General features: G+C 45.0%; 1 protein-coding gene across 1 annotated transcript in view; it reads left to right on the top strand.

The window, feature by feature from the left end:
* Positions 1-4,304: 4,304 nt before the first annotated feature.
* Positions 4,305-23,694, top strand: part of Osbpl1a (oxysterol binding protein like 1A) — a 168,162-nt gene continuing 148,772 nt past the window's right edge. The window contains exons 1-4 of the mRNA XM_051202119.1: positions 4,305-4,364; positions 10,508-10,630; positions 13,722-13,807; positions 14,540-14,614. Coding sequence (XP_051058076.1) covers positions 10,510-10,630; positions 13,722-13,807; positions 14,540-14,614 — 282 coding nt within the window. The 5' untranslated portion in view covers positions 4,305-4,364; positions 10,508-10,509. The remainder of the gene's footprint in view (positions 4,365-10,507; positions 10,631-13,721; positions 13,808-14,539; positions 14,615-23,694) is intronic.

Genomic DNA, 23,694 nt, shown 5'->3' with positions numbered 1-23,694 from the left:
AGTACAATTAGTGATTCTATCAAGAATGAAATGCTTCTCCCTGTCCTGGGCTAGAAATCGGTTTTCATTTACAAATGGAAGGGACTTATAAGTGAACAGTCAATGAATTCAAGGCATTAAGTCATCACAGTGAGAATGAAGATTCTCACACAATCAGATGGGAAATTATTTCAATAGTCACTTTTGTTTTGGATGTGAAGACATGTTGTAGAATAGTGTCCTCAGAATAGCTGTCATAATCAGAGTAGCTGTGACCACCTTCGAGAGCCTCCCCCCTCAGCAGGAGGTGATGGGGACAGTCATTAGATGCTTATATGAAGTTCTGTCCTTTCTTCCTTCACTTCCCTCCTAGCTATATGTGACCCTGCTCCAGCTGCAAACAGTCCCAGATGTGTTTGAGTATACAGAGTGGGATAGTCTTTCTGTGTACCACAGAAGACGTTGTCATCTATGCTGTGTTGAGACTTTTTAAGTGTTGTGGCTGCTTTGTGGTCATTTACATTCCTGTAAGCAATCCCAACTCATACTTATAGCTATAAGTCCAACTCATTGTTTCACCAGGCTGGATTTGGTAGAATCGTTATTTTGGTTGGATGTCGATATCCTAGCTGTAGTAGTATGGTTAAGTCTCCCCATGAAATGTTTACATGGTAAGATGGCCCAGTATGTTTTTCTTAAAGCCCCAGAGTTTCTTTCCACAAACAAAACTTCAGTAATTATCCTAGATTCTGTAATTTCAACATTGTGTTTTATTAGGAAAAGATGTTGCTTATGCTTTCCAAAGACATCATTTGTAAAGACCTATCACATGTGGCAGATACATTCAATGTGCCATACTCAGTTTAATAAGCAACCTGCCTGTAACAGGTTCTCAGTGCAAGTTTGTAAACATGAATGGACTTCAAGAACTATAGCCCTAAAAAAAAATTAAGATGATGCTTGTTAATTTTTCACCATAAATACATTCCTTAAATCTCTTTACAAATGTTTAAAAGTTGAGATGTTACAAGCCTTTTTGTTTTGTTTTTTGAGTTTATGTATAAATCTTTTTTTAAAGACGTAATTATATGAGTTTGAACCTTGATGCTACAGTTTCTATGGTTACTCCTCTAGCTAGGTCCGTCAACCACACCAGTGTGAAAAGGAATGCTCTTTATTTCTTTTTAATCTTTTGCTTTTTCGAGACGGGGTTTCTCCGTAGTTTTGGAGGCTGTCCTGGAACTAGCTCTTGTAGACCAGGCTGGTTTCGAACTCACAGAGATCTACCTGCGTCCACCTCCCGACCAAAATTTGTAAAATCTTATTTCTATGCATCTGCCATGCATTCCTAGTTCCACAGTGTTTACATCTGTGTGATGTGGTAAGGCCAGTCCCTAAAGTGTGAGGACAAAGAGGTAGGTGTGACTAATTTAGACTGCTATTAAGTTTACATGGGCCTAGCAGCAACCAAAATAAAAATAAAAAATGGTAGCCCTATCCTTCCGGGTAGTGTATCTGTTTAATAAGCAGTCTTCAGGGTATTAACACAGTTATTTGGCTCGAGTCAATGCTGCCGCCCGAGTCTTCGTACCCCAGTCTGGTCCTCAGAGACCTTAGGAAAATGGAGGAGAGCGGAGGCTCCGCCCCCTAAGGGAGGGGGCCAGCTAGTTCTAGTCCGGGAGGAGGCGTGGTGTAGAGGGGCGTGGCACTGCCAGCAGGTCACGTGCAGGTCCAGGCGCCAAGAATTCTGGCGCGCTGGTTCCCAGGCCTTCCTGGATCGGAAGCCACGGTTCCTCGCGTTCCTCACGGTTTCCTTTCGGGATCCTGAAGGCATCCTAGAGGCATCCTGGAGGCATCCTGTCCTTGTGAGAGTGGCCCGCGTGGGTGACGTGGGTGACGGCCACCAGTGGGCGCGGCTCGGCCTGTGTGTGGTGGAGGCCCCGGGAGTGGGACTGGTGAGCTGGCAGGTCAGTGTGGCTCGGGGTGGGGCATGATGGGCCCCAGAGCCCTGGGACGTCGGCTGTGCGAGCCTGGGCTGCGGGCGCCACATGCTGTCTGCACAACTGCGAGCAACTTAGGATTGAGAGTCCTAACTTGTAGTTTCCTCCCAGCGGGAGGATTGATTGACAATGGAAGTCACGCGTCGTGCGTGAGACCATTGTCCAGCGTTCCACATGACCGCCTCGACAACCCCAGCGATAGCAAAAGGCGATTTAGCAATCGAATGACCATAGCACTGAACCAGGGATGATGAGCTTAATCCGCGGCCCCGGAGATCCACAGGAAGCACTAAACTGTGTATTCCTGCTTGGAGTTTTCAGCTGTCTGGTGTTTTTAAGTAGGCAGCATTGTGAAATTGAATTGCTCACAGAAAAGTCAGTAGAAGATAGAAATCAACTGGTAACATATGGACAAGAAAGAATAAGGTAGCTCCTTCTTGCGAGAAGTTTGAAGTGTTTAGAACTTCGTCTGTTCTCTTGAACCGGGTCTGCTTCAACCAGAATTTTGTTAATGGCATTGTAAACGCTTGGAAGTTCCTAGAAAGAGTACATAGGGTTTGCAGTGTAGTTATTGGCGTATGCTAGTTCATTAATAAAGTTTCAGAAAAGGATGACTCAGTAGATAAACTGCTTGGTGTTGTGAGGACCTGAGCTCTGGGGACATATCAGTCTGTTACCTCAGTGCCGCCACAGCCACAGCGTAATAAGAGACAGAGGCAGGAAAATCCCCTGCACTCAGGAATTGCAAGCCATTATGGGCAAAACTTATCTTTAAAGAGGAATTTCTATAGCGTGTAAACAGTAATTTATCAGTATTATATCCTATTTAATTCTATTTTCAAGGTAATTTTGAAATATGAAACGAAGTAGGAAAAAAATGAAATTCATCTTGTCTAAGGTTCAAAAATGTTTATTAAAAATAAAATTTCATCAACTTTCTTGTTAGTATTGGTATTATTAAAATATTTGTATAGGTTGAGAGTCCTCTGCTGTAGCTTGAGACACCAGCTAATAGCTTTCAGAGTGTTTCAAGTTGAAATTGAAGTTGGGTGCAGGAAGGTTCTTCCTAGATAGAAAATAAAATGTAGCACATAAAGTTGAAACAGTGTTGTAAAGGGAAGCCATGATACTTATTTAGTGTTCATCAAACAGTAAGCCTTTCAACTGAATTTATATGAAATGATAAATACCCAGGTGGCATTAAGTGTAAGCTATGACTAACAGAGACAGAAGGTGATTTAAATACTAAATATTCAGAGAATAGTTGCTTGCCTGAGCGTTTGGCATGATGACTTGATTTCAGTGGTTTGTAAAGTGTCATGTAACATGAGCAGTCAGCAGTGTTACTTCTCTTGCTCATTGTCAGAGCAAAGACTTACCCAGGAAGTTAGAGTAAAATGTTTCCTGCATGAAAAGTTAAGCAGCTTTATCTTTAACTCAAAATGCTAGAGAATGCTTGCCCAAAAGCTCTGACAAATTGTTGCTTTCCTCGAATTGCTGTGCCTCGAATTGCTGTGTTTTAGATATGTTCAGTTAATGAAGCATAAAATTCAGATTCTTCTTCTTCGGAGTCCACATGGGAACGATGACCAGAATTCGTGGCTTTTAGTTTTAGACACTGACCTGGAACTTATGAAATAGATTGCTTTATTTTACCCCTGCATTGGAAGTTCTGGATAATGTTGTGGTTCTGCTGTCATCCACTTGGCAAATAATTTTAATTTCTTGTGTTTTGGCCTTTCAACCATAAAATCAGTATTATATGAGCTAGGAATCTTGCCAAAGTTGAGTTTCTAAAACAAAAATAGTTGCACCTAGTTGTTTGGATCATTACAAATGTCATAATTGTAAAAAACGTGTATTCAAGAGAGTTCATCAATTCCTTGGGAACAAATAAGAATAAGCAAAAATTTACCATTTCTATGTTTTTTTTAATATAACAATTTTTAATACTTTCCCTGTAGTAAAAGAACATAACATTGGGGACATGTTCTATTAAGCATCTGACCACTTTGGAATGCAGAGTTAAGCAGTTTCCTTAAAATGCCTTTTAAGGGTATTTTCGTTTCTATGTATATTTGTTTACAATACATTTCATTTTTTTTCCATTGTTGAAACTCTCAGAATGTAGGTAAAGTATTATTTTGGTGTGTTGATAGCCAACCATAAAATAAGTATCTGCCTGTGATCTTTTTGCTTCTTTGTGGTGCTGGAGACCTTGGATGTGCCGGGCAAGCATTCTCTCTGTAACCATGCCCTCCAGCTTTAATGATGGTATGATAACTAGGCTTCTTCGTCTACCTGCAGAGCTTTGTGGTCCTCTGAACTGAAACTCCAGACCAACTGAGCAGTTTCTTGGCATTGCTTGCTCCCTCTTAGCTACTGGCAAGTATAACTTTTTTTTTTTTTTAATTTACTTTTAAAACTTTCCTTTTGGAGATGGGGTTTCTGTAGCTCCAAGCATGTGAGTCTCCTGCTTCAGCCTCTTGTGTGTTGGGATTACAGATGTGCTCACTGTGTGTTCTGCTTCCTGCCTCTGAATTGCAGCATGCAATTCAGTATAATCATACATATCCATTCCTTTGTGCCTGGCTGATGTGTTTTAGCAAGATGTGTTCAAGGTTTATGTGTTCTCACACATGCCAGAAAAAAAGATGTTTAAAGACTTATTATGTCTGTGGATATTTGGCCTACCTGTATATATGTGTCCTATATGTGTGCCTGGTACCCTAAGAGTCCAAAAGAAAGTTTCAGATCACATGGAATGGAAATTCTGGATGTCTGTGAACTGCCATGCGGGGGGTTACAAACCAAACTCTGGTCCGTTAGAAGGTAGAAAGCAGTTTTCTCCAACAGTGCCACACCTTCCCAAACAATTCCACCAGCTGGAAACCCAACATTCAAATATAAGAGCCCATGATGGTCATTCTTGTTCAAAGTACCACAAGGGGATCGCTTGTCCATAGACTAGGAATTGAAAAAAAATTTTGGGTTCTCAGTACTCCCTTCAATTCCATGAGGTTTTTCTTGACAGGGTTTCTTAGTGTATCCCATGCTGGCCTTTAACTCACTATGGAGCTGAGTCTGGCCTTGGAACTTTGAGCAACCTTCCTGCTTCAGCATTCTGAGTGCTGGGATTACGAGCCTTACTGTTTTTCTAACGCTGCTGTTTTCGAGGGTATACCTTCAGCTTTATTTACCAACTCTTCTACTGAGCTCTTTTAATTTTTACTGATTTTAATTTTTAATGTTCTTTTTCCACTATTTTAAAACTTAAATATTATTTTATTATATATTATAAATATATTAAACTTAATTATTAAAGTTTTTATCCGAATAATTTGTCTTCTCTTATTGCTTCTCTTCCTTATTCGGTTTTTGGTGTCTTTCATATTTTAGAAGCTTGTTTAGATGTCTTGTCCTTGGTAACTGCTTCGCATTTAAGAACAGGGAAATATATGACTGGAAATTGAGCAAGGTGAGCAGCCATCATTACTAGTCTATGTAAGACTCATCTGGCTTGGTGTTTGGCTGAGAGCCTGTGTCTTGGAGGGGTTGACTAGCTTTATTTTCTTTCGTTGTTGTTTTGTTTTGTTTTTCGAGACAGGGTTTCTCTGTAGCTTTGGAGCCTATCCTGGCACTGGTTCTGTAGACCAGGCTGGCCTTGACACTCACAGAGATTTGTTTGGCTCTGCCTCGGCTCCTGAGTGTTGGGATTAAAGGTGTACGCTACCACCTCCTGAAGGAGGCCCCTGACTTGCTACTATGTTGCCATTATTAAGTGCAGAGGACTGGGGATCCAGTTTCTCTGCATAGGGTACCAAGTTTGCCTCCAGTCTCATTACTGCCTTCCAGCCAGAGACCCTTTCTCAGAGTTTCTCGTGGATTTACTTTTGACAGACATGGATCACATGGACCTTGTGTCGAAGATTGCTACTTGACAAAGTTCTAGCATTTTGTCACTGTAGACCAAACTTCTCCAGCATATTCTTATTTTTAATGACTCTCATTTTTAAGGCCTTTCCCTTTGGGATATTTTGCATGGGCTTTGGTAAAGGATGAAAATGTGTACAATGGTAGCCTCTCTAAACAAAATAATTCTTTGGGGAAAAAGTCCCCACCACCGTGGAACCAGGAATCCCATTGTGCCCTCCTAATTACACCAAGAACAGGAAAGTCAGAGATTTACTAGATACACCTGATCCCAAGGAAGAAATGCCTACAATTCAGATTGAGAGCCTGAGTCCATTAAAGACAAGAGTTCAGTTAATAAAAATGGTCCGGTATAATGAGAAAAGCTTCCCTTTTGGGAGCATTATGGGGGGAACAGACTCATATAGTTAAGATTAAGAAAGGATAATATAATGTCTGCTTTCCAGAAGTCCCCTTCCCAAGGTCAAGCATTTGGATGGGGGTCTCCATTCCCTCCAGGACTTGAGGAAAGTTCCTGCTTGATAAAGCAGTCATTTTCTTTATCTCTGGCAAGAGGAATTTAGGGGCCTTTGTCAAGGTCATTGCAAGATTCCTCAACCCCTGATCTCAAGCCACAGCCCAGCTCATGTGCCTCTTGTCACCTGTTTAATCCTGTGTGAACCTATACAGTATAAAAGGTGTGTCTTTTTTTTTTCAATTAAATGCTTCTGGCAGTCATCCTGTTTCACCCTCAGATCATGTCAGTCCCCTCCCTCTCTATCCCTCTCTCCACCCCCTCACCGCCCCTCCCCCCAACTCCACACATCCTCTTTGGGACCTAAGCGAGTCTTTGGCACGGGCATGTCTCTAACTCTTTCTCTACTGCAAGTATTGCAGTAGTAAAGATGCAGATAAAACAGTCTCTGTGTGTCTGTAGGACAGAACTCAGAAACAGTTTCTCCAAGTAAATGTTACATAGTATCAGGATTCAGGCATTACGCTGGCTTGTCCCTGTCACCTGGCAGAATGCACTCAGGCAGTACCCTGGTCAGCCCAGGTGCAAAGGACCCCACTTATGCTCCTTCCGGCTCTCCTTGCTTGTCTCTTTCCCACGGTTCCGCTGGGGCACTTTTCCTGTCTCCCTCTTCTGTCCTCTCTCTGTCCCTGTGTCTCTTTACCTCTCTTCCCCCCACTTCCCTTTCTAATAAAACTTCTCACTTAAGCTCTGCCTGACATGTTTGTCCCTACTCCTCGGTCACCCTCACCTGCCATGGGATCTGACAAGTTCCCCCCTGGAGTCTGTATCATAACACATAGAACTTTGGAGTGTGTGGAAGGTGGTGTGCGCTGCAGCTTATGGGTGCACATCCCTGCCTATGTCACCAGCACTTGACACGCTCATTATGAGTGCACATTCCTGTCTATGCCACTAGCGCTGGGCATGTGTTAGGGGCCTGGTGAAGTCCCACAAAAGACGGTCATCCATGCACGCAGTCAGCAAGAGCGTTTATTACCTGGAGAAGGTATCAGCACGCTGGAGCCACACATACAACACAAAGGCAAAAGTGGTGAACGGCCACTTGCAGGGTCTTTTATACAACTAAAGGATCTCTAAAAGCAGTGTGATCATTTTATTAGGATTGGCTTACACGAGTGAGTGGCAGTCATATTAGTACATTTCTATGGTTAGGGCTAACAGGTTGGCTAAGGCTATAGTTTTTACATTCTTGGGCAAGTCTGGGCAAGTCCCAGGCTTTATCCTTAGTTGGTTATTGCCTTGAGGTACCTGGGGTGGGAAGGAGGCCTAGCACCAGCTTAGTTTGAACAGTTCTTGTTCTTATTGTGGTGGTGGTGGTGCATGGATGATTGATTGCCCTTTGTTCGCGTCTTCCTCAGAAACTAACTTGTTTAGTTCCAGGAGACAGGAATGAGACCTAATACTTAGTTGAGCTGTTAGGTATCTGTCATAATATTTGCCAGACCTTCTCATTCCCACATTGGGTAGTGTGTCATCTCAAATCTTGGAGGTGTTGATACCAGATTTACAGGTTAGTATGCTTGCTTTAAAACCATCAGTTGGAGATCCATTTCTTAATAAACCTGATTAAGGTGTTAATGTTAATTAAGGTCCACAAGTTAAGGCCAAAAGAAGAATCAAGAGCCCAGCCAGGGCCAGTAAGAGTGTGGTTAACCAGGTGACCAATTGAACAGGCTGGGCATACAGCTGTACAGAAAATGTTTCCCTGGACTATAGTGCTCCCATACCTTGATTCTCAGTTTCCAGGTTTTATCCGATGTGGTTGGGGCAGATACAGAAATATTGACCTTGTAGGAATCTTAGGTTTGCTTTAAAAGGAGGGGTGTCAGGGCTATTAAGTCTAAGTACAGGTCAGGGAAACAAGTCCCTGTGGGGGTTTGGTAGGTGGTTTGATTCAGGATTTCCCCAATTCCTGAATAAATAGTACCCTAAGTGAGGCTGTACGGCTGACGGGCTGTAACTATTCTGCCCAGCTCTTAAGAGTAATAGGGAATCTCTAGCAAGTGAAGGCTAGGGAGGAGGATAAATAGTCAATATTCAGCCTCCTTTGCTGGGCCAGTGACTTTCTGAATTCTCAATTAGAGAGAGGGTTCTGTGGGCATCAGAGGGATGTTCTTGCGGTTTGGTCTGATCCCATGGGGATGACTTAGGATGTTCACATGGTCATGGAGAGGTTGGTCCAGGTCTGGGTCTGGAAGCAGGGTGGTAGGGTTCAAGGCACTGCTGCTGGTGAACTGGATTCTGGGTAGATGTAAGAGCAGAGCTTGATAATGGGTCAGCCAAGCATTAGCCGTCTATCAGGAGGGCATGTAAGAACTTCATCAATAGCATGGCGGGGGGGGGGGGGGTAACCACTTTTATGGTTGTCCCAAAGTCAGTTTGTCTGAGTCTTTAACTGGTAAGGCTGTGTGCAGAGACAAGGGGACCATCCAGTGGTACTGTGTCATCTCTTTTTATAAGGAGGCCACCAGCCACTTCCGTGGGCTTAGCTATGCCCTCTTTCTTGTACACACATACGTGGAAGGGTTTGGTGGCATCTGGTAGTGCTAAAGTGGGTGCATTTAGTAGAGCTGCCTCGATTTCATCAAAGGCGTTTTCCATCTGTGGAGTCCAGTCAAGGGGGGCCTTCCCCCCCCTTGTGGCCTCAGATGGGTACCATGCCAACTCAGCAAACCCCAGGATCCAGAGTCTACAGAACCCAGCACACTCCGAGGATTCTCTCACCTCTCGATGGTTGCTCGGCCTGGGATCCTCGTGGCAGTTTGTCTTGCTGTCGACAGCCATCTTTTGCCTCCCTTGAGCATGCACCCCAGAAAAGCTACTTCAGTCCCGCAGAGCTGAGCTTTCTTTGCTGACCCATGACACCCCAGGTCTCCCAAAGTTTTGAGCAATTCCCTGGTGGCAGCTTTGCAGGTTTCCGAGGTGCCAGCCACTGTGAGGAGATTGTCCACGTGTTGTTATAAGCGGACATTAGGGTGGGTCTGTCAGTACTCACCCAAGTCCTTCCGGAGAGCTTCATCAAAGATGCTGGGAGACTTTTTGAACCCCTGGGGCAGTTGTGTCCAAGTCAGCTGACCATTGAATCCATCTCTGGGTCTGTCCATTTGAAGGTGAGCAAGGGTTGAGTGGCCAGTGACAGGCTGAAGAAGGCGGCCTTGAGAGCTGACACAGTACAGACAGTCCTTTCTGGGGATGGCACAGTGTAAGGCACTGTGGAAGGAAGGGCTTCAACCCATTTCTAACCTCTCTGAGGTCTTGTGCTCATTCATCGTCATTAGGCAGCAACAGGGCAGTGTTCCAAGCCAGTTGGCAAGGGCTCAGGATACCCAGGTCTCTGAGGCACTTGATGTGGGGGGGGGGAACAATTCACATTTTAGCCTTTCTAGGAATTGGGTGTTGTCTGATACTCACTGGTGTGTCTGCTTTCAGCTGTACTAGTGTGAGGGTCCTTGGTGACTGATTTTCCTTTGTTCGTGTCTTCCTCAGAAACTGACTTGTTCAGTTTCAGAAGGCTGGAACTGAGGTCTAATCCTTGAGCTCTCAGGGGTCTGCCGGAGTGTTTGCCTGGCCTTCTCAGCATGCTTCAACCTTTCTTATGGGTAGACATTCCTTTCTATACCCAGCACTAGGCATGCTTAGGTTTTTCTTTTGTTGTAGTTTTTGGCTAGTGGGAAAATTTGTGTTTTATTTGTTTATTTACTGATAAGACCGAAATGTATATTTCTTCTGAGAATGGCTATTCTTAACATTTGCCTATTGTGACATAAGTATTTCAGATTTGGCTATGATTTCCTATATTTTGTTTGGGGCGAGGTTAAGGATGTGTGAGAGGGGAAAAAAAAAAATCAAGTATTACCACTCCAGGGTCTTTGTGTCCTTAAGCTCTGGTTTTGTTTTGTTTTGTTTTGTTTTGTTTTGTTTTGTTTTGTTTTTTTTTTCCCTGACCCTGAGAAACAATTTCGTGTATCTCTCATGAGCTGCAAATGAAATGTCTCCCATCTTTCTGCATTAGCAGGCCAGGGAACAGCTGCTAGCTCTATGCTGCTAGGTCTAACCCTACTTTTGTGTTTTAATCTAGCAATGAGCTCAGAAGCAGAACAGCAGCTTCTGCATCATTGCAGAAACGGCAACACTGAAGAAGTGAGGGGGCTTCTAGAAGCCATGGAGCGGGCGGAAGTGATTGCTGACATCGATTGTAAGGGTGAGCTCCCAGTGCCTTCGTTTCCCACTTTCTCTCGCATGCTCGCACCACGTATTTAACTCTAATTTTTCTGGTCTTGCCCATGATAAATCTCTCTCCTTTTCCTTGGAAGAATTCCCTGCAATATTGTGTGCGGTCCGTCCTTGGAATTTTTGTGGCTCTTAAACCTTGCAAGTTACCAAAGGCGAACCCAAGTGTGCATTCTCTGACATTGTTTTTATTTTTCTTGGAAACATTATAGTTGAGCCACCAGGCTTGGGTGATTACTGTTTGCCCAGCGTGTAAAGTGCTGTGATCATGTTGGGAGAGACAGACAAACAAGCTCCCTGGTCGGTCTCATTGAGATTCTAGATGAACAGACCAGGCTAGACTCCGCTACAAAACAGGTGCCGGGGTGTGGAAGCTCGGGTGTGTGGCTCCATAGCAGAGGATCTGCGACGGCTTGGGTGTGGGGGTTTATGGTGGAAGGTCTGTAACTGAAGTTTGAAGGAGTACTACTTAGAAATGGACCTAGAAAAAGACTTCATGGGGACTTAGCCAGTGCAACTAGAGAAGAAAGGGATAAACAACGAATAAGATACATTATTATGAGAGAGGTTGTGTTAAATTGGCTCTTGTGACCCGAGGGGGTGGTGGAGGAGTGGCTGTGGGAACTGGCACTGTGGGGTGGGTTGTGTTTCTGGGAAGGCCAGGGAGGTCTGAGAGCACCTGGTTTTGCTGTGCTAAAGCTGAGGTCATTGTTACTGCGGCATGGTAGGCAGCTAAGGACTCGAAGATGTTGGAGGGTAGGAGGGACTCCTCAGCCAGGCATTAGAAGGACAGCAAGCCAAAGTGTGGGGCTTGACTTTGTGGTGTCACAACTCCTGAGAGTGCTTTTTATTTTTCATTGCCTATAAACCTGGCTGGACTTACAGAAAGCTCAAGCGAGGGTATTTATCAGGCCTTGGGTGGTGGTTTTCTAGGCAATCGTGGCAGACATAAATAAGGGTGATAATGACATCAGTGCTCAATGTACATGCCAAAGTTAATGAAGGAGAGAGAGGGATAGTGGTAGCTGTTAAAGGCGATGGAGGAGTTGAGCGGCTCCTCTGCATGAGCAGGCTGCGACTTCGAGTTTGTGGGAGTGGGTTTCTGTGATTGTCGCTGCACCAGGTATCTACCCCGACAGTGGCTACTTGGCCCTGAGTGGAGATCGGTTCACAGGAAGTGATGGGAGCAGGCTGGGGATGTTACATGTATGATTGGCTGGGAGTCTTAGCAGGAAAGCATTTGCTGGAGTTGTGGCTCAAAGAAGGGCTTGTTACATGGGTGGATGTTACATGGGTGGAAAAGTTTAGTTCACTTGGTGGAGTGCTGTGTAGCGTGCATAACTAACAGGTTCTATCCTCAGCTTATATGAACAGAGCATGGTAATGCACGCCTGTGACTCTGCTCATGCGAGATGGAGGCAGGAGGACCAGGAGAGAAGGGTCACCTTTGAGGCCAGACTGGGACACATGAGCTCTAGTTTCATAAGGTGGTGGTGGTGGTGGTGGTGGGGAGTGCTCAGGGGATAAAGTTGCTTGCTGCCACGCCTTGACAACCCACGTTAATTCCTGGAATCAATATAATGGGACAAGAAAAGAAAACCGACTCCTGCAAGTTGTCCTTTGTTTTCTACGCGTGTGCCATGGCATGTATGTGCACATGTGTGCACATGCGGGCACGCACACACATGTAGTAAATACATGGAGTAAAACAGAAATGAGTGAAGTGAGAAACAGACTAGGGAACTTGGATGGCCAGGGTGTCCCCTACGATGGTGCTAGATTGTACAATATAAAAACATGACTGTTGGCAACATTATGATTGGCTGGGAGTCTTAGCAGGAAAGCATTTGCTGGAGTTGTGGCTCAAAGAAGGGCTTGTTACATGGGTGGAAAATTTCTTGACCAGGGCCAGCAGCAGCCTTTTGATGTAGGGACTCAACACACAGCTTCTACTTAGGGAAAGGACTGTGGATTTGTATGAGGACCGTCCGCCTGAGGAAGGTGGAGTCATTATGGGCAAAGCTAGGTTTTACTGAAGAACAGAAGGCAGAAATGCTCAGTCGAGTACCTGAGGCATTTCACAGGGTGCTTAGGGGGAGAACCAGCACAGCAGTTGATGAGTAACGATAGGCACAGGCCCTCGGCAGCCGAGATCCACAAAGGTAGGAAGGGAGAAACATTAGTCTACTGTAGACTGGGCTTGTGGCTGCAGATTGTGTAGGTTCAGAAATTCAGGAACTTCAGTGCGTGGTAACTGTGGGCTCCAGAGCAATGCTGGGCCCCCTAGCTGTTGGCCTTCCTTCTGGAGTTTGGCAGGTTGTCATTTCTGCAGCCTGAATTAGAGTTCTAATAAGATTTTGGAGCTATCTCGCCATTAGACTGTCCTTTATCTTGTTTGCTTAATTGAATTATATAGCTTTATTTCTGCTACTGTGTTAATACCTCTCCATTGCTGTTTTGGATTTGATAGTTCACTGCTTTTAACACTGGTTTTGGTTTCCTCTAACTGTACTCTCCAGTACTCTGGTAACACAATCTTCTCATTAACTGAGATTATATCTGAAGTCAAAGGCTCCCTTGTAAGTCATTGTCTGGGGTTAGCAGTGTGGCAAACACAACAGGAACCTTCCAGCAGTTGCCTCTCTGCAGGGCTCCATACCACCTGAAATTCTTCAGCCCACTCTCCCCAGTGCTAAAAAGCATTAAAGGAGTTGCTTGTCATTAAATGCTATGCCAAGAGAACTAGGTGGTGGCAAGATGTTTACAGTCTAGACTCTTAGAGCCAATGGCCTGATGTGAGATCAGGTAGTTAGAATATAGCCTTGTGTGGCTGGTCACTCTTTGAAGGATGGTCGCGGTGAGTCAACAAATGATATTCAGTCTAGTCCCATGAGACCCAAACCATTGCATGTCTGCAGTTCTTACTGTGGTAATGTGTCTTGCCTCACCAGTCATATGAGACGTGTAGGTCAAGGTACCTCGTTAGGAAGAAACTCAGTTCATTGAAAACTGCCTAAATAATATCTAAAGATTCCTTTCCCCCTCCCCCCCCCCACTTTTAGGAAGAAGTAAGTCTAATTTGGGCTGGACACCTCTTCATCTGGCATGCTATTTTGGACATAAACAAGTGGTCCAGGATCTGTTGAAGGTCTATTTATAGCTTTTTAATGACTAATACTATGGGGTCATGTGATGAAAGTCTAGAGAACCCACTGGCCACAGCAGTTTGCTAAAGCAGCAGCAGCAGCTTATTCTTAGCCGTAGATCTTCTGTTGCTGCACACAGGAATGGGCTAGCTTAACAAGTTAAAATTCCCGTTTTCAAATTTCAGTTTCACATTACTGGTTTTTTTTAAAATGGCAAAGTAGGGATATTAATAAAGATGACTTTTAGCTTTGCAAGCATGACAGTTATAGAAAAGAAGCAAAGCACATCCTAAATAATTAAAGATAACATCAGAATCTCAGAAGACTTATTGAGAACTGAGGCCTCACTCCTGATAGTTTTTCACATAGGGGTATATTTGACATTGGATTACATCGTGAACTTAGTTTGCGCATTTAAGCTGTGGCATCTTTTTAAATTTGAACACTTGCTTAGTGATGATAGAGGAGACACTCTGAGGTCTTACAATCTTGCTGTGAGAGTGGAGTGAGGCCTTTAAAGAAAGTCTTGTAACTTGCTTTAACTGTAGAGTTTTACCTTTTTGGAAACCTGTTTACTTTAGCCGTGAATCAAGTTTACTTTTAATACCAACAAACAATGTTAAATTATTTTAATTTTGAAAGTGTTTGGAAATCCTATCGTCTATGTATTTATTTGTGTATATATGTGTGTTTACTAATGTGTGGATGCTAATTAAAGTTTTCATGTTTACTAGGCTGGCGCAAAAGTGAACGTGTTAAATGACATGGGGGACACGCCACTTCATCGAGCTGCCTTCACAGGACGAAAGGTGAAAAATGTTCTGTTTTGTTTGTTTGTTTGTCTGTCTGTCTGTCTGTTTGCAAATGAGATGGTTGGAAGACTAATCCCTGCTATCTGTTCAGTCTTACCTACCTGACCAGTGGCTGGGAAAGTCAAAAGGAAGTGTAGTAACCAGCCCTTTGGTCAGAAGGTCACACTGTTGGAAGTGGGGAATCTGAGCATTGCACAGTGAGGGAAAACACAAAGGCCCGGAGCTTCCATGTGCTGCTCCTGATTGAACAGCCACCCCCACCCCCATGTGTGCCAGAAGCAAAGCCTGACTCCCTTTGTCTGAGTTCACCTTGGGAGGTAGCCATTGCAGTGGTTTCTGGTGCATTTAAGTGTAGCCATCACCATGACTCCGTTCTCAACACTTCTGCCATTCCCTTCATCCTCTACACATTCACTGCCTATCCTGCCTCAAGCCTCAGGCTACCAATTGTTCTTTTCTCTAGCTAGTTGCCTTTTCTAGAAATTTCTTACAAGTGGAACGGCTTCTGTATCATAGTGATGAGGTTTCCTTGCTCTGCAGCATGCAGCAGTACCGTGTGTGTGCAACTGTGTGCACACATGCACGGGGCAGAAGGCCAGAGGAAGACCTTGTATGTGCTGCTCTGGCACTGGGTGCCTTATGCCTTAAGATAGGGTCCCCAGAGACACGGGGATGGCCAGCAGGCTCCAGCAGCCCCTTATTTCTGTCCTCACACTGCTGCAGTACAGGCTGGAGTGCAGTGTGTCTAACTTTTTTTGTGGCTTTGACCTGAGGGCCTCATGCTTGCACAACAAACACTTTTACCGGCTGAGCCATTTTCTGAGCCCCTCTGCTAAGTATTTTTTGTTTTGGGGGTTTTGTTTTTGTTTTTTTTGGTTTTTTTTTTTTTTTTTTTTTTTTTTTTTTGACACAGGGTTTCTCTGTGGCTTTTGGAGGCTGTTCTGGAACTTGCTCTTTAGACCAGGCTGGTCTCGAACTCACAGAGATCCACCCGCCTCTGCCTCCTGAGTGCTGGGATTAAAGGCATTCACCATTAATGCCCAGCTGTCTGTTTTGTTTTTCTTTTTTATAATATGTTTTATTTAAATTTGAAACAAGCTTGTTTTACATGTCAATCCCAGTTCCCTTACCCTCCCCTCCTCCCCTGTCCCCCCCATCTCCCATCCCATCCCCTTTCTGCTCACCATGGAGAGTGAGGCCTTCCATGGGGGATTTTCAAAGTCTGTCACATCATTTGGAGCAGGGCCCCTGTGTGTCTAGATTGAGAGAGTATCCCTGTATGTGGAATGGGCTCCCAAAGTCCATTCATATACTAGGGATAAATACTGATCCACTACCAGAGGCCCCATAGACTGCCCACCCCTCCTAACTAACACCCATGTTCAGGGAATCTGGGTTAGTCCTATGCTGGTTTCCCAGTTATCAGACTGGGGTGCATGAGCTCCCCCTTGTTCAGGTCAGCTGATTCTGTAGGTTTCTCCAGTCTGGTCTTGATCCCTTTGCTCATCACTCCTCCCTCTCTGCAACTGGATTCCAGGAGTTCAGCTCAGTGTTTAGCTGTGGGTGTCTGCTTCTGCTTCCATCAGCTACTGGATGAAGGCTCTAGGATGGTATATAAGGAAGTCATCAATCTCATTATCATGGAAGGGCATTTAAGGTAGCCTCTCCACTATTGCTTAGATTGTTAGTTGGGGTCATCCTTGTAGATCTCTGGGCATTTCCCTAGTGCCTGATTTCTCTTTAAACCTATAATGGCTCCCTCTATTATGGTCTCTCTTTTCTTGCTCTCCTCTATTCTTCCCCTGACTCAATCTTCCTGCTCCCTCATGTCCTCCTCTCCCCTCCTTTTCTCCCTTCTCTTTCTCCTGACTCTTTCTCCCTCCCCCATGCTCCCAATTTTCTTGGGAGATCTTGTTTCTTTCCCCTTCTGTGAGGGACCATGTATGTCTCTCTTAGGGTCCTCCTTGTATTCTAGCTTCTCTGGCGGTGTGGATTGTAGGCTGGTGATCCTTTGCTCTATGTCTAAAATCTATATATGAGTGAGCATATGTCATGTTTGTCTTTTTGTGACCGGGTTACCTCACTCAGGATGGTTTCTGCTAGTTCTATACATTTGCCTGCAAATGTCACGATTCCATTGTTTTTTTCTGCTGAGTGTTTTTCAAACTTTGGAGCCTGTCCTGGCACTTACTCTGTAGACCAGGCTGGCCTTGAACTCACAGAGATCTGTCTGCTTCTGCCTCCTGGGTACTGGGATTAAAGGCTGTGATGCCTTAAAAGTACATATTGTAGTATTTCTGAGTACTTTTCTAGCACCCTGTATCTGCATATCTTAGTGATGGGTCAACAGTTTCAGGTTTCAGTGGCTCATGGCCTTTGACTGGCAGTGCTGTCTTTGTGAGGGGCCCACTCCAACACATGAGGGGTTTCTTGTACCTGGGACTGCATGGGCAAAGCCAGAACAGCCCCACACTTGTGCTGTGAGCTTTCAAAGCTGTCTGTGCGCAAACCTTTGATATCTGTGAATACGCTCAGTTTCAAAGTTGGGGACAGAACAGATTTCTCCTCAGCTGACTGAAAGGTGCAAACCCAGGAGTGCTTAAAGTGTGAGAGGGAGGCAGCCGGCGAGTTCACTCAGAGAGACATCTGTCTGTGAGCTGCTATGCTTTTGCCTTGGAAATTGTAGGCAGCAGCCATGAACCAACAAATGTTGATGGCCTTGAGCAGCTACAGAAACAGGAAACAGATTCCCCAGGGAGCTTCCGGAAGGATCCAGCCCTCCACAGCTTTGATTCCATCCAGGGAGCTGTACTTCTGAATGAATGAATTAGAAGTGTGGAACTGTAGGACTAGTGTGCAGTGTTTTAAAACTCTAGGTCTGTAGCAGTTTGTTAGACACTACTGGAAAGCTCATATTCTATTAGGAAAAGCAGCCTCATGCTGTCATGTTCTGTGGCTTGGTTTCTGACTGAGGTTGCTGTTTTTTCTAATGATGCCTTTTGGTGAAGGTTTCTGTGCTTTGTTCCAAATCAGGTCAGTTTCACGTGGCAGCAAAGCTACTGATTGTCACTGACTGCTCTGCCCTTGACAGGCTTCCTTGGCACAGTCGGGCCAGGGAACGGCCTCAGCTACAAGTCCGGTGACCCCTGGGGCTGCCACCGGAAACCATCATCCAGCACCTCCTGCTGCCTGTCTACTTCTCTCGGTCTGTTGAGTCCTTAGTGGACACCCAGTACCACAGAAAGGTTCATGTAGGTAGTTTTGTAGTCATCTGTTCAGGGACACTCTTATGTCTTTGCACTCAGAAGTCACCTCATCTCATATTTGCATCGTTTTTCTCTATCGTGATAGAAGTGGCCTGGTAAGTAAGTTGTAACACAGGTTGCATTTCCTGTGGCCGCATAACTGTTTATGGGCTGTCATCACTTAAAGATTGTCATATTGCTCCACACTTTCCATCCTCTGATGATGTGTTTTAGCAGTCACCAGGAACTCACCTAAGTGTGTTGGGATGTTGTGAATTAATCTCTTCTTGCCTGTTGGGTCACAAGTTGATACTTTTGAACCAGGTGTGAAACCTTAACTAAAACTGAGACGGATGCCTCCCCTTTTAAGACAACACACAAAATGTGACCCTTGCTGAGTCAGGAATGAATTACTTAACAATTTCTCTTCATGGCCCCGGACGCCTCCTCCTTTTCTGAGGAAGCCAGAACATTCTATTTCTATTTATTCCCACCTCTCCCTGTTTCTCAAGTGCAGCTGACAGGCAGTGCTTTACCTTGCCAGGCTTCCCAGACACAGTTCAGAATTTTCCATGCTTTTTATACCTCGTGTTGGAGTTATTGCTTCATCGACCCTGCTCCGGAGGAATTAATTGGCACAGGGCACTTTGTCCTTCATGAATGCAGCACAGATCTCGCTGCCCATTTCTAATCCCTTAGCTCCACTGAGTTCCTTATCTGTGCCCAGCTACTTTCTTGAACTCTGAATGTGTGATCATGCTAAATTGGGCCTTGGTCTAAAAAGCCAACTATGTTCACATAACATTTAGTTAAAGTAAATGGCTATATCATGTACAAGTATTAAGCTTATGGGTATAATAATAAGTGTGATCAGGTTAGACAGAAAAAGTTTAACTTCTGTAATCACAAAGCCCAAATATCTTGTAATCCTTTATTATGAATATAATTTTAAATATCTTAAACTTAAAGTTGATTGACTTAAATAGAATATTGAGTTTTAAGTTTGGGGGGGGGAAAACCCAAAAATGCTTTAAATCCTCTTACTTTAAAAAATATTAAGTTCAGCTCCCCAAAGTTTGAGTGCACTTTGGCTTCTCTTGATATGTTAGCGACCCCTAGTGTAAGAAATCAACATAACAGATTTTTTGTTTTTGTTTTTTGTATTTTAGTGTTCCTTTATTTTTCAGAGGCATTTAGAATTCTAAAGTTTTGTTATACATTTTGTAATTGATTAAAATGGTGACCTAATAAGTAAGTATAGTAAATATTTGGATTGTGACACTGACCTTCATTTTTAGAGGAGTTGAAAGTAAATTTAAAATAAATGCTTTCTGTATAGCATCCCTAAGGAGTTATAGATCCTAACAGACAGAATGATATGCGATCTCAAGTTTATGTAAGAATTCCCTTGTGCACCTAAGATTGGTGGTGTACCTCCCAAGCAGCTTGACCATGTTGTTTTATTTGTTGATAACCAGCTGTTCCTAAATAGAGATGGGCGCATTGCCAGCTGTTCTTTGGAAGCAAGCTGAGGTGGAGACCAGTATGAGGCAGGGGTCACACATGTGGGAGGGTGGCGGAGTTGGGAATGGACAGAGACTAGAGTCAGGCCATGGTTCAGTCTCTTGGGATGTGTCTTAGTTAGGGTTTCTATTGCTATGAAGAGACACCATGACCACAGCAACTCTTCCAAAGAGAACATCTAATTGAGGCGGTGGCTTAGAGTTTCGGAGGTTGAGTCCATTATCATCATGACAGGGAGCATGGCAGTGTGCAGACAGATGTGATGCTGGCTCTATCTTGACCAGAAGGCAGCAGGAAGTCAACTGACTGACTGTCACACTGAGGGAAGTTTGAGCAAAAGAGGCCTCAAAGCCCGCCCCCACAGTCACACACTCCTCCAGCAAGACCATACCTCCTAATAGTGCCAGCCCCTGTGTGTGTGTGGGGGGGGGTCATTTTCTTTCAAACCAGCACCAGGTACATCAGCCTCTGTGTGGGGAGCTCTAGAAAAGAGGGGTCTTACAGCGTTGTAGTGCTAGGGACTGGAGTCACCTGCTCTGGGGGCGTGGCTCTGTGTGTTGTCCTGTACAGGTGCTGCAGATGAAGGCTGCTCCTGGCCACTTCCCAAAGCTGCAGGCAGAGATCTTATTCCTTCGGGGGACTTTGGCCGTGATTCAAAGCTTCTCCCACAACACCATTTGTTCAACTCAGATCCACCTCATCCATGTGTGGGAGCAGCAACTTGAGGCTGCTCGAGTGCCTGTCCCAGGAGGAGCTTCTGTGGGAAGGCGGTTGGAAGATGGTGGCTCTTGCCACACAAGAGTCAGCTTCTCCCTGCCTATCATCCACTCGGGATTCTTTACCTCTCACTAGTGACAGGGTTCCTGGGGTCTGACTTATTGTCAGCCCTGGTTACCATTCTCTTCACACCTTTGCCTGTTTGCACACACTGGGCAAGATCATGCATGGCGATGCTTTTCTGTAACCCTGTCGCCGAGGGTCAGAGGGAGGACCAGGAATTCCAGGCCAGTCAGGAGTAAGGATCAGGAATTCCAGGCCAGTCAGGGGTAAGGATCAGGAATTCCAGGCCAGTCAGGAGTACATAGGAAGTCTCTGCCTCAAAAGTAAATGAACAAACAAGTAGACAAGACCATAGCAAGAAACTACCCCTGGCTTTTGTATGTTGTCTGTGTGAGAGTTGCCCCTCCAGGTTTTATGTTCAGCCTTTTCAGATGATCAGGGCCAGCTGCCTCTAAGACGGTGACTATTTTTGCTTGCTGGTGCTTGACCCTTGTAATTTCTCTGTGTGTGTGCGTGCACATGTGTGGGCTGGGAATTGTAATTTCTCTGTGTGTGTGCGTGCACATGTGTGGGTTGGGAATTGTAATCTCTCTCTGTGTGTGCGTGCACATGTGTGGGTTGGGAATTGTAATCTCTCTCTGTGTGTGCGTGCACATGTGTGGGTTGGGAATTGTAATCTCTCTCTGTGTGTGCGTGCACATGTGTGGGTTGGGAATTGTAATCTCTGTGTGTGTGCGTGCACATGTGTGGGCTGGGAATTGTAATTTCTCTGTGTGTGCGCGCGCACATGTGTGGGTTGGGAATTGTAATTTCTCTGTGTGTGTGCGTGCACATGTGTGGGCTGGGAATTGTAATCTCTCTGTGTGCGTGCGTGCACATGTGTGGGTTGGGAATTGTAATTTCTCTGTGTGTGTGCGCGCGCACATGTGTGGGTTGGGAATTGTAATCTCTGTGTGTGTGCGTGCACATGTGTGGGTTGGGAATTGTAATTTCTCTCTGTGTGTGCGTGCACATGTGTGGGTTGGGAATTGTAATTTCTCTGTGTGTGCGCGCGCGCACATGTGTGGGTTGGGAATTGAATTAGGGCCACTAGGTGTTCTGGACTGCATTCCAGAATCTTGCTTTTTAAACATTTCCATTTATTTATTTGTATTTCTGTGGGAGGCACATGTACCTCAGCCCTCCCCACATATGGGCAGTCCAGGAGACAACTTACAGAAGTGATTCTCTCCTACCATGTGAACCCTGGCTGGAACCCAGGTCATCCCATCTGGCTGCAAGTACTTTACCTGCTGAATCATCTTGTGAGCCTGCTATTTGCCCTTGAGGAAATATCCTAGCATTACTCAGCCACTGATCTGAAAAATTTTGAGTGATACGGCAGCGCCCTGGATTCTTCTCAAGATTAATCTCATCCCCTCTAGATGTGTGTCGTAAAGTCACTCTAATTGATGGAGTAGCCTGGTATAAGATCCCACAGGTTCCCAGAGGTTTGCGGCAGAGCTGTAAATGTATACTGCTGCCTGCATAAATGCAGGCTGTCCTTGATCTTTTTCCTGATTGGGATAGGAAAGAATAGACTTTCCGTATCAGTTGTTGTGCTCCACCCGCTAGGTCTCTTTCTCCAGCAAACAGCACAGGAGGCAGAGCGGCTGTCATTGAGACTTGTATTTGGCTGAGTTTGCGGAAGTCCTCCATCGTCCTCTCCTTTCCGCCTGGTGTCCGTGGTAGCAGCAGATGGGTGAATTAAATGGAAATGTGGTAGGAAGCGTCACCAGTGCACCCCTACATACCTCCTCACCTCCCCAGTGAAGGGTATCTGATGTCTGTTGATCTGAAATATTGTTGCGTGACAAAACTTTTCCTGGGGGGGTTGGGGGGGATACAACACACACCAGATAGGGAACTCACCACAGACCAAACTATGAAGACCAGATATGAATACCATCAAAGTTCATGTTGGTGAACCAGTGCATTTTATTGGGGTTACTTACAGGAGCAGAGATGCCTCAAAATAGCTGTTGCACAGAGTCCACCCCAGCCTGGAGGCAGCTCACAAAAGCTGGGAGAGCTGGAACACGCTGGACAGCCTGCAGGCAGCTCAGCAGGTGGAGAGTGCCTTCTCCAAGTGTCTCTGTCTAACCCTCTTTCGGACGGCTTGGCTGGCCCCTACTTCTTCCGGGTAGCTGGTCTGCCCTATGCAGCTTTTCCTTGCTGCTGGACTCTGCTCTTCTGAGAGGGCTCTCAGCTTATACTATTCATTCTGGCAGGGAGGGGCTTCGTGAATCTGCTCGGTTTTGCCGACTTCCTAGAGCTGTTTGGAGTTGTTTACCTTCCTGTCTAAAGAGCTTCCTGCAGGATGGAATGTTATATGGAGGAACTCTTAGACAAATGCTGGTGCTCAAACCCAGTGCCTTGAACAAGCTTTGCGTTATTCTACCACCGATATGATATATCCCCACGCTTTCTCTTGAGTTTTTAAAAATGGTACTAGCTCTACCATTCTTTCCCACATAGGTTACCATTTTTGGTTTGTCCTGGGTAGTGGCTGGAAGAGGGCAGTTTTAAGACCTTCTGTTTGGCTACAGACCATGGAAGCCATGTAATGATTGTGATAATAGCCAATTTGTCTGCACCAGTTTTATACACAGGGACTGGGGAAATGCCAACTGGTTATGTTTGTGGACCAGTGCATACGCTGTGAGGGTGATACTTTTTCCTGTGACAAAGGCCCTGATGACACTTTTATCTTGTGCTATCAGATCAGACCGTGTATGTGACATGTTTGAGGGCTCTCTGTGACCATTTTGGGAATAGTGTAGGATTTTACCATCTAGTTTTTGCCTTCTCCTTTAGTGAATAGTTGATTAAATAGTTCAGAGTTGACTCAGTTCCCGAAACTGGATGAGGTGGTATCTATCTCCAGCTTCTAACTACCACATGACACTTGTGCTTGTCCCCTTGACTAGAACAGTCACCTGGCCATACTTGTTACTGGGGAGCTGGGAAGTGAACCTTTGAGATTCGGTGGCTCATGATCAGCTGAAAGTGCCACTAGCAACGAGCATCTTCCCTGTCATTAGAGTCATCAGACAGCTCTGCTTACAAATCTGTATTGGTTTCATTGCTATGTAACAGATAATTGTACGAATTTAGTGGAAATCTGTGCAGGGCCTAGCTGTGTTTTCTGTTCAGGGCAACACGAGACTGAACTCTAGTGTGTTAGCTGGAGTGTTCTTTTCTGGGCCACTTGGAGGCTCATTTGGGTTGTTGGCAGAGCTCACTGAAGTCATGAGACTAAGTCCCCAGCTTGTTGGAAATTGTTTAAAGTTTATGTAGACCACCCTCAGGTTTAGCTTCATGGAGATATCTTTTCTAGAAAGTATCCAGCTCGCTCCTCCTACCTATTTGGAGTCTCATACTGTGTTCTACATTAGCCTGGAATTGCTATGTAGCTCAGGATGGATGGCCTTGAATGGTAATCCTCCTGCCTCACCCTCATGAGGGATTATACCATGCCAGGCTTTC

Source organism: Phodopus roborovskii, unplaced genomic scaffold (genome assembly GCF_943737965.1).
Source record: "Phodopus roborovskii unplaced genomic scaffold, PHOROB, whole genome shotgun sequence".
Classification (NCBI taxonomy): domain Eukaryota; kingdom Metazoa; phylum Chordata; class Mammalia; order Rodentia; family Cricetidae; genus Phodopus; species Phodopus roborovskii.
The sequence above is the reverse complement of the archived record's forward strand: the minus strand, read 5'-3'. Positions and strand labels throughout refer to the sequence as shown.